Source organism: Cetorhinus maximus, unplaced genomic scaffold (assembly GCF_964194155.1).
Source record: "Cetorhinus maximus unplaced genomic scaffold, sCetMax3.hap1.1 HAP1_SCAFFOLD_666, whole genome shotgun sequence".
NCBI classification, from domain to species: Eukaryota; Metazoa; Chordata; class Chondrichthyes; order Lamniformes; family Cetorhinidae; genus Cetorhinus; species Cetorhinus maximus.
This window is the reverse complement of record NW_027596608.1, coordinates 155974-166545: the sequence shown is the minus strand read 5'-3', so window position 1 is coordinate 166545 and position 10572 is coordinate 155974. Positions and strand designations below refer to the sequence as shown.

General features: G+C 45.8%; 1 protein-coding gene across 3 annotated transcripts in view; it reads right to left on the bottom strand.

Moving 5' to 3' along the window:
• Positions 1-2704: 2704 nt before the first annotated feature.
• Positions 2705-10572, bottom strand: part of stxbp4 (syntaxin binding protein 4) — a 149671-nt gene continuing 141803 nt past the window's right edge. For 2 of the 3 annotated variants that reach the window (XM_078535805.1, XM_078535804.1), the window contains one exon: positions 5162-5972. In XM_078535805.1, coding sequence (XP_078391931.1) covers positions 5858-5972 — 115 coding nt within the window. In that variant the 3' untranslated portion in view covers positions 5162-5857. Of the gene's footprint in view, positions 4933-5161; positions 5973-10572 lie in introns of those variants that run through there. The other variant, XR_013574566.1, reaches the window with a different exon arrangement.

Sequence of the window (10572 nt, the reverse complement as noted above, 5' to 3'; positions counted from 1 at the left end):
TGAGTCAGTGTTACACTGGGGTCTGTGTGAGTCAGTGTTACACTGGGGTCTGTGTGAGTCACTGTTACACCGGGGTCTGTGTGAGTCAGTGTTACACCGGGGCCTGTGTGAGTCAGTGTTACACCGGGGTCTGTGTGAGTCAGTGTTACACCGGGGTCTGTGTGAGTCAGTGTTACACTGGGGCCTGTGTGAGTCAGTGTTACACTGGGGTCCGTGTGAGTCAGTGTTACACTGGGGTCCGTGTGAGTCAGTGTTACACTGGGGTCCGTGTGAGTCAGTGTTACACTGGGGTCCGTGTGAGTCAGTGTTACACTGGGGTCCGTGTGAGTCAGTGTTACACTGGGGTCCGTGTGAGTCAGTGTTACACTGGGGTCCGTGTGAGTCAGTGTTACACTGGGGTCTGTGTGAGTCAGTGTTACACTGGGGTCTGTGTGAGTTACACTGGGGTCTGTGTGAGTCAGTGTTACACTGGGGCCTGTGTGAGTCAGTGTTACACCGGGGTCTGTGTGAGTCAGTGTTACACTGGGGCCTGTGTGAGTCAGTGTTACACTGGGGTCTGTGTGAGTCAGTGTTACACTGGGGTCTGTGTGTGTCAGTGTTACACTGGGGTCTGTGTGTGTCAGTGTTACACTGGGGTCTGTGTGAGTCAGTGTTACACTGGGGTCTGTGTGAGTTCAGTGTTACACTGGGGTCTGTGTGTGTCAGTGTTACACTGGGGTCTGTGTGAGTCAGTGTTACACTGGGGTCTGTGTGTGTCAGTGTTACACCGGGGCCTGTGTGAGTCAGTGTTACACTGGGGTCTGTGTGAGTCAGTGTTACACTGGGGTCTGTGTGTGTCAGTGTTACACCGGGGCCTGTGTGAGTCAGTGTTACACCGGGGCCTGTGTGGGCCAATAATAAAATGTCCGAAGATGCTTCACAGGAGCGTTATATAAAATTCAACGCCAAATCACAGAAGGAGATGTTAGGTCAGGTGACCAAATGCTTGGAGAGAGAGGGAGATTTTGGAGTGTCTCAAAGGAGAGAGTGAGTAAACAAGTGGACGGGTTTAGCTAGGGAGTTCCAGAGCTGAGGGCCCTCTAGGCAGCTGAAGGTGCTGTTGCCACTGGTGGAGCGAAACCAGAAAATCTACCCTAAAGGTTAATCAAACAGTTATGAAGTTATTCTGGGATTTGGGTTGAAGTAAATGAAAGCAGGGGCAGGCAAGGAGGCTGCTGTGCTGTTGTTTGATATTGCGTCCATCATGTCTACAGCTGCTGAGGGTGGAATTGTGCTGGGGTTCAATTGCTCGAGCGATTCTGCAGGGTGGGCCCTTGGAGCTTTGCCCAGGGAAGTGTTCCGGTTTTTTACATGGGGTGGAGGGTGAAGGGCTGACAATGTCGGGTCACGTTCAGAGCTGCTTGGAATGCTGTTCGCTTCCTCATGAGGTTGCCTTGTTTGCACAGCTTCCTTTGTATGTTGAGGAGTGACTCTATCTCACCGGGTGCCTGTTCTGATACTGGTTAACAGTGTAACAGCGGTGAAGGAGTGTCTTTGGTGACACTGCAAACACCTCAGACCCTGCTCCTCACTGATTGACACATTCACTGGCAACAGAGGGAACCCATCACTTTAACAGAGTGAACATAAGGTTGATAGTGCAAAGGGATCACACTTTCAATGCTCAGGTTTGTGCTCAGTTTGCAGAGGGGCACTTGAGGGGAGCAATGCTAAAATTGGCTTCAGTGCCTTGTAGTAAGGATGGGAAGATCAGGCCAGGGGTTCCTGCACTAATCCTGACCCAATGACATCTGCTGAAAAGTGGGCGGTGTTTATGCTGGGTGAGGCTGGGATGGCTCACTTAGTTGAATAGCGTGTCAAAACTCATTGGTATGCAGCTCCCCCCTTTCATCTGGATGGTTTCCTTTGCTATGAAGGTGAGGAGCTTGGAGCCGCTCTCTCTTTTTGAAAGGTAGTTGGCTTTAACTCTCTGTCAGATGCACAAATGCCACTGATGAGTGTAGCTGAAATGAGCCACTGGAAATGTCAGTCCGTTTGAAAAGGGCAGAAATGCCCTGTTACAGACTCAACAGCAGACACTCAGCTATTACCTTCACATCACAATTCAAACATCAAGGTCTTGCAGACTACATCTGGCTCAGAGAAAGAAGATGCTTTTATACAGCATCTTTCAGGACCTTTCAAGACGTTGCAATGCATTTTACAATCAAGGAGGTATTTTTTGAAACAAAAACAGAAAATGCTGGAAAAACTCAGCAGGTCCAACAGCATCTATGGAGAAAAAAAAAACAGAGTTAACTTTTCAAGTCCTTAAGACTCTTCTTCACACACTTTTGAAGTGTGGTCATTATTGTAGGGAATGTGCCAGCCAATTAGTGTACAGCAAGCTCCACAAACAGCAATATAGTAATGTCCAGATTATCTGTTTTAGTGATGTTGTTTGAAAGATAAATATTGGCCGGGACATTGCAGGGAGCTCACCAGCTCTTCACATAGGGATCTCCTATATCCTCCAGTAAAGGGGGACAGGGCTTCACTTTATTGGCTCATCCAAGAAGACAATCCCTCCAATAGTGCAGCACTCCTTCAGTACTGTTCGGGTTGGGATGGGGGGTCGCATGAGGCTGGATCTCCAAAAATCGATATCACACAGGATGAATTTTATTGTGCACCCATCTCCAAAAAGTACTTCACACTCCACAAACAGAATTATTTCTTTTATTAGGGATTAGATAGGGAGGGTTTGAGAAAAAGAGTCCATTAAGGTATACATTTGGAGGAAAGGAACATTTTTCTTCCATTACCAGTATCAAACACTCCCAGGGCAGGTACAGAATGATTTAGAATTGATATAAAATACAGCTCCCTTTAACACTTGTCAAGTCCCGAGACAGGTACAGCACGGGGTTAGATACAGAGTAAAGCTCCCTCTACACTGTCCCCATCAAACACTCCCAGGACAGGTACAGCACGGGGTTAGATACAGAGTAAAGCTCCCTCTACACTGTCCCCATCAAACACTCCCACGACAGGTACAGCACGGGGTTAGATACAGAGTAAAGCTCCCTCTACACTGTCCCCATCAAACACTCCCAGGACAGGTACAGCTCGGGGTTAGATACAGAGTAAAGCTCCCTCTACACTGTCCCCATCAAACACTCCCAGGACAGGTACAGCACGGGGTTAGATACAGAGTAAAGCTCCCTCTACACAGTCCCCATCAAACACTCCCAGGACAGGTACAGCACGGGGTTAGAGACAGAGTAAAGCTTTCTCTACACTGTCCCCATCAAACACTCCCAGGACAGGTACAGCACGGGGTTAGACACAGAGTAAAGCTCCCTCTACACTGACCCCATCAAACACTCCCAGGGCAGGTACAGCACGGGGTTAGATACAGAGTAAAGCTCCCTCTACACTGTCCCCATCAAACACTCCCAGGACAGGTACAGCACGGGGTTAGATACAGAGTAAAACTTTCTCTACACTGTCCCCATCAAACACTCCCAGGACAGGTACAGCACGGGGTTAGATACAGAGTAAAGCTTTCCCTACACTGTCCCCATCAAACACTCCCAGGACAGGTACAGCACGGGGTTAGATACAGAGTAAAGCTCCCTCTACATTGTACCCATCAAACACTCCCAGGGCAGGTAAGCACGGGGTTAGATACAGAGTAAAGCTCCCTCTACACTGTCCCCATCAAACACTCCCAGGGCAGGTACAGCACAGGGTTAGATACAGATTAAATCCCCCTCTACACTGTCCCTGTCAAACACTCCCAGGACAGGTACAGCACGAGGTTAGATACAGAGTAAAGCTCCCTCTACACTGTCCCCATCAAAGATTCACAGGGTAGGTACAGCATGGGATTATATACAGAGTAAAGCTCCCTCTACACTATCCCCATCAAACACTCCCAGGACAGGTACAGCACGGGGTTAGATACAGAGTAAAGCTCCCTCTACACTGTCCCCATCAAACACTCACAGGGCAGGTACAGCACGGCATTATATACAGAGTAAAGCTCCCTCTACACTGTCCCCATCAAACACTCCCAGGACAGGTACAGCACGGGGTTAGATACAGAGTAAAGCTCCCTCTACACTGTCCCCATCAAACACTCACAGGGCAGGTACAGCACGGCATTATATACAGAGTAAAGCTCCCTCTACACTGTCCCCATCAAACACTCCCAGGGCAGGTACAGCAAGAGGTTAGATACAGAGTAAAGCACCCTGTACACTGTCGTATCAAACACTCCCAGGGCAGGTACAGCATGGGGTTGGATACAGAGTAAAGCTCCCTCTACACTATCCCATCAAACACTCACAGGGCAGGTACAGCACGGGGTTATATACAGAGTAAAGCTTCCTCTGCACAGCCCCCATCAAACACTCACAGGACAGGTACAGCACGGGGTTAGATACAGAGTAAAGCTCCCTCTACTCTGTTCCCATCAAACACTCCCAGGGCAGGTACAGCATGGGGTTGGATACAGAGTAAAGCTCCCTCTACACTATCCCATCAAACACTCACAGGGCAGGTACAGCACGGGGTTATATACAGAGTAAAGCTTCCTCTGCACAGCCCCCATCAAACACTCACAGGACAGGTACAGCACGGGGTTAGATACAGAGTAAAGCTCCCTCTACTCTGTTCCCATCAAACACTTCCAGGGCAGGTACAGCACGGGGTTAGATACAGAGTAAAGCTCCCTCTACGCTGTTCCCATCAAACATTCCCAGGACAGGTACAGCACGGGGTTAGATATAGAGTAAAGCTCCCTCTACACCGTCCCCATCAAACACTCCCAGGACAGGTACAGCACGGGGTTAGATACAGAGTAAAGCTCGTTCTACACCGTGCCCATCAAACACTCCCAGGGCAGGTACAGCACGGGGTTAGATACAGAGTAAAGCTCCCTCTACACTGTCCCCATCAAACACTTCCAGGGCAGGTACAGCACGAGGTTAGATACAGAGTAAAGCTCCCTCTACGCTGTTCCCATCAAACATTCCCAGGACAGGTACAGCACGGGGTTAGATATAGAGTAAAGCTCCCTCTACACCGTCCCCATCAAACACTCCCAGGACAGGTACAGCACGGGGTTAGATACAGAGTAAAGCTCGTTCTACACCGTCCCCATCAAACACTCCCAGGACAGGTACAGCACGGGGTTAGATACAGAGTAAAGCTCCCTCTACACTGTCCCCATCAAACATTCCCAGGACAGGTACAGCACGGGGTTAGATACAGAGTAAAGCTCCCTCTACACTGTCCCCATCAAACACTCCCAGGACAGGTACAGCACGGGGTTAGATACAGAGTAAAGCTCCCTCTACACTGTCCCCATCAAACACTCCCAGGACAGGTACAGCATGGGGTTAGATGACTGTCCCAGTTAAATGCCTTATTTTTAACTGTAGAAGGAACCCTGCTGCAACATTGCTACATTATCCAGATTTGAACAGCACTGGTTTGGACATTAGGAGCTAAAAAATGTAATGCAAGGTAATGGGCAAATTTTATTCTTGCATTATGGAGTTGTGTCAATGAGAAACTGGGCTGTGGCTGCACAAACTCACTTATCGCAGTCTCATTACTGGCCTGAATTAGAACTGAACTCGTGGTGTCAGATCAGCATTCTAACCAATAGCAGTAGATGCCCAATAATTCGAGCCCTATTTTGCTTATAAAAGACTGAAAACATCGACAGCATTTTTCAGTTGATGCTCTTTGAGGAATTTTGAGGAACAGGACCTTGCTGGTGGGTGGTGAGTTGCTGGGGTCAGTTTTGGTGAAACAATCGATTCTCATTCTCGCCGTCTGTGTTCTCAGAGCCTCCTTGTCTCTGTCAGCTGCGGAATTCTGGAAGGTCTTGAGGATCAGCATTGCCGCTTCTCTCTCCATAAGGCAGGCTCAATGCACTGGTCACAGGGTGGATCCATGAGGTCATCTGAGTCACATGGCTGAAGAAAGGAAGATCAGAAACTCCGTGCACTTTCTACTTTCACAACAATGTTCAAAATGATAACATAAATCAGGAATGTACATTGCACCGAGCCATGGATCCACAGGACTAGGAGCAAGGAATCAATACGACACCAGAACAGGCATCTGTAATGCACACTGGGGCCAGGGACCTATTGGACACAGTGGGAGCCAAGCACAGAGGGAACTGGGGATGGACAAGGCGCAGAGATAGTCAGGAACTGACAGGACAGAGTGTTTTAGAAATCAATGGGACAGAGAGACAGCTAGGTATCTATTAGAGAGAGAGAGAGAGAGCCAGGGATTGACTGGGCAGTGAGACGGAGCCAGGGATCAAATGGGCAGAGAGAGGAAGCCCGGGATTGATTGGCCACATGGTATTAACAGCTGGGGGAGTACATTTCACCCAGATAATTGAAGCTCTAAAGTCACATCTCTGCAATAACCAATTGGTTCTTAAATAATCTATGCCTCCACTATCCTAGTGAAACTGATAGGTTTACAGGAAACCTTTGAAAGCAGGGAGGGGGAATTGATGAGAGACACTGAGGGACAGAGTTCCAGAGACCAGGTAGCTGATGATGATGGATCAGAGATTAAGAAAATTACTGGCTCCAGAGAATTGAGAACTCTCCATGGTGATGTACAGTCGGACGAGTTAGCGGAGTGGTGGGGCGGGCACAGAGCGAGAGGGCAAATTGATTAGAAAGAAGATTTCAAAAGAGCTGACTACATTCACAAGCTTGTCAAAACATGTTCATTTTGTTACACACATGTATAAAAATAAAACACAACGTAATTAATGTTGGGGGATGGGGAATGAAGCATTTTCAGGAATCTGAAATGTCGGCATGTCTTTTTTTGTTGCAGGTACTGACAGGTATCATGGGAGCTAATTCCCCAAAATGGATGTGGGGATTGAGATTAATCCATTCCACGTGATTAACCCATACCTCTTCACTGCGCTGCAGGCAACACATTCATTTCAAGCTGCCTATTGTTTTACATGATTTCTGTGTGCAACCAGCTGTCCCTGCCTAGACTGTTCATTGGCTGGACATGAGCAGGGGCTGTGATGACAAGTGGTTAGCACTATTTAAAAGGAGCCTGCGCCTCTTAAAGATGAGGTGCATTGTGGCTGCAAGGAACGATGGGAATTTTTTGAGAAGTGAACCAAGGTTATTTTTATTTGAGGCTGAACGTGCGAAAGAGCAAACACCAAGGTCTCCAGACAACTCATTAGAGGTCTTCGTGCAAGACCCTGAGAGAAAGAGAGACATCCTGTATCCTCATGAGATGGGCAGGAGACCCTTGAGATAGATGCTCAGGGGGTAGTAGGAAGAAGTAGCAGCAGGAGTCAGTGCCAGGTGTGTTGCTCCAAGAACATGGATTCAGTGCAGAAAAAAATTTGATGATCTGACACGAGTTGCCAAGGTAAGTGAGTTTATCTTCAAATACCATATCCTACTAACTGAACCACTAACCTCATCCACTGCTCAATTCACTACGCACTCATCACCCACCTAACAACAATCACTATCAGCACTTCCTCCCACCCTCACTTAGCACTGCTACAAGCCTTACACCCACAACTATTCAACCATGTCAGCCACATCCAATGCTATCCTTGTCCTGTTTTGAGGTTGCAGTTGTGGCTGTAGCAGCTGGCAGATTTCTGTCTCAATCTCTTTTGTGAAGTCAGGACTTCTCAAGCATTGGACCCCACGAAAGCTGAGGTGCAAGAATTGTTCTCTGAAGATCTTTGGCTGATATGGTCTCCTGGCAGATGGTTATGCTCTGTGTGACCTCTCTTCATTCTCCCAAATGTATTATTATGAACAATGTATAATTTAAAGTTTAATTTTTATATATATATTTATGTGCTAAGAAAGATAAAAATGGTTTCAGTTTCACTTAGGTTTTATTTATGAACCTTGGTGCCTGGGTATCTGAATAGACTTGTCATTGAAAGGTTTCAGATCTTTTGGGTTTGTTTGTATATAGACAGTTTTAATGAGGTTTGAAAGAGATGGGTTAAAAGGTAATGGATGTTCAGTGGTTTGGGAAACAAAAAAAAGTTGAAAAAGCTTTACTGTTTCTTAGCGATAGTGATCCAGTGACAGAGACAGAAAAAAGACAGGAGTGGAGAGAGAGAGAGAAAGAGAGTTCAGTGCGTGCGTGTTGGAGAGAGAAGACAGGGATTTGAAGTCCTCTGAGAAGAAAAGCTGCTGCAAGGCTAGTGGGACAATAGTTAACTGAATAACCAGGTATGGGACTCAGTAAAGTGGTCAGTTTAGTGGAGGTGCTATTGGAAGACTGAGTTTGGGAAACTAATTTTTCTGCTCTGCAGTTGAAGAAACAGTGAATTTAGAGTGTGGTTTTTAGGTGTCTTGGGGAGCGATGCGAGTTGGGTAAGAAGCATCAAGTGAATGCTCAGGAATTCACCAGAAGAAAAATGTTTGCAACTGTGCCAGTCCCAAGTGAGAAGCCTTTGTGTCGAGTTAGTGGTAACTCTTCACTGGTTTATGTGTCTGTAAAGATATTGCTGAGGTAAAAGAATAGTAAGAATTTGAATCATCTTTTTGAGTTTTAATTGAGATCTTTCCAATCTTTTTGTCTGGTGCAATACAGTTCACTTATCTTGTTTTAATAAATATTTTATTCTTTGTATTAAAAGTTCATCAGCAGACTCCTATGAATTTGTTCAGTAACTTATCTCCACGGTTTCTAAAAAGATAGTTAAGGTCTTTTGTTTATTTGTTCATGGGATGTGGGCGTCGCTGGCTAGGCCAGCATGTATTGCCCATTCCTAATTGCCCTTGAGAAGGTGGCTGTGATCTATCAACCCAGGTTTCACTCTGGGGTCTGACTTGTCCTGTATTAACAGCAACTGGGATCGTAACAATGCTCATTCCCAGAGGAAGTCCAGCAGGCTTGGGTTGTCATGGACATTCCAGAGGGGAATCTACAGTTGTCAGTGCAGTGTTCCCATGCAAATAGAGTCATTGAATTTATAGAACAGAAGGTACCTGTGTCATCTGATTTGGCCTACTGTACCTTTGAAGGAGCTATCCAATTGGATCCACTCCCTGCTTGTTCCCATAGCCCTGCAAGTTTCTGCTTTTCAATTATTCATCCAGTTCCCTTTTGAAAGTAATTATACAAGCTATGTCTACCACCTTTTCAGCTGGTGCATTCCAGGTTATAACAAATCGAAAACATTTTCCGTATTTTCTCCTGGATCTTTTGCCAATCACCTAAATCTGTTGTCTCTGGTTATCTGCCCTTCTGCCAATGGAAGTAGTTTCTCCTTATTTACTCTATCAAAACCCTTCATGATTTTGAACACCTCTATTAAATCTCCCCTTAACCTCCTCTGCTCTAAGGAGAACAATACCAGCTTCTCCAGTCTCTCTACATTAACTAAGTCCCGCAGCCCTTGTATCATTCTGGTAAATCTCCTCTGCACCCTCTCCAAGTCTGTGGCGTCCTCCCCAAAGGGTAGTGCCCAGAATTGGACACAACGGGCAGAATTTTAACACCCCAAAATGGCGGGTTTATGTCAGACGGGTGGTAAATTGTTGACAGTGTGAATCCCAACCCTAACCTGTCCCCTTTTAGATTTAAAAGGGGTGTCATGAAGCTATTAATGTATGCAATATTATGGGAAATTAGTTTTTTTAAATAGAGGTTTAGTCTGTGGGTGTGTCTGTGTGTGTTTTAACTGGATTAAAGCCAGCTAGTCTGGGTGCTTTGACATAAAGTAGTTCTGAGATGTAAACAGAGAGGTAGAGGTACATTTTCATTTTATTGAATAGACAATTCAAAGACTGGGGGTGAAATTTTGCACTGAGCTAGGAGTGACCAAGCAATATGTTTATATTACTAATAACAATGGTACTATGAAAGGGGTTTTATTGTCAGAAGAGGTGGAGTTCAAAGGGCCTGGTGATACAATGAGAATTTACATTCAAAGAGAAGTGCTGGGTATAACAGAAGGGAGTTTTGTGTGTGCAGGGCAGAGGCAATGTAACATCAAAGCAGCTGTAAGCCTACAACTGTCTGCAAAGGAATCAAAGTGAAAGGAAGCTCATTTTCAATTTGTAAGGTGAAAATGCTTTGCCTGATGTCTGCTTAAAGTCTACGGGTTGTTGTTGCCCTAGTGGAGATTAGTTTGGGAATTTGTTAAAAAGTTATGATAGGAATAATTTGTAGCCATGTGGATATGTTTAACTTGTGTAAATTAATAAATGTCTCATGTAGTTTGATATAAAAACCTCTCGAGAACTGGTGGTCTGATTCCTGAATTTAGAGCTGCATCTCAAACATACCACTTAAAAAAGGTCTAACAGGATCTGTGGAGAGAAAAACAGAGCTAACGTTTTAAGACCGTCTGACTCTTCTTCAGAACTATATGGACGTGAGACGCTAACTCTGTTTTTCTCTCCACAGATGCTGTTAAACCTGCTGAGATTTTCCAGCACTTTCTGTTTATGTTTCAGATTTCCAGCATCTGCAGTATTTTGCTTTTATACCACTTGAAAATATAGGTTATGATAGTTGTTAAACATTTCCCTC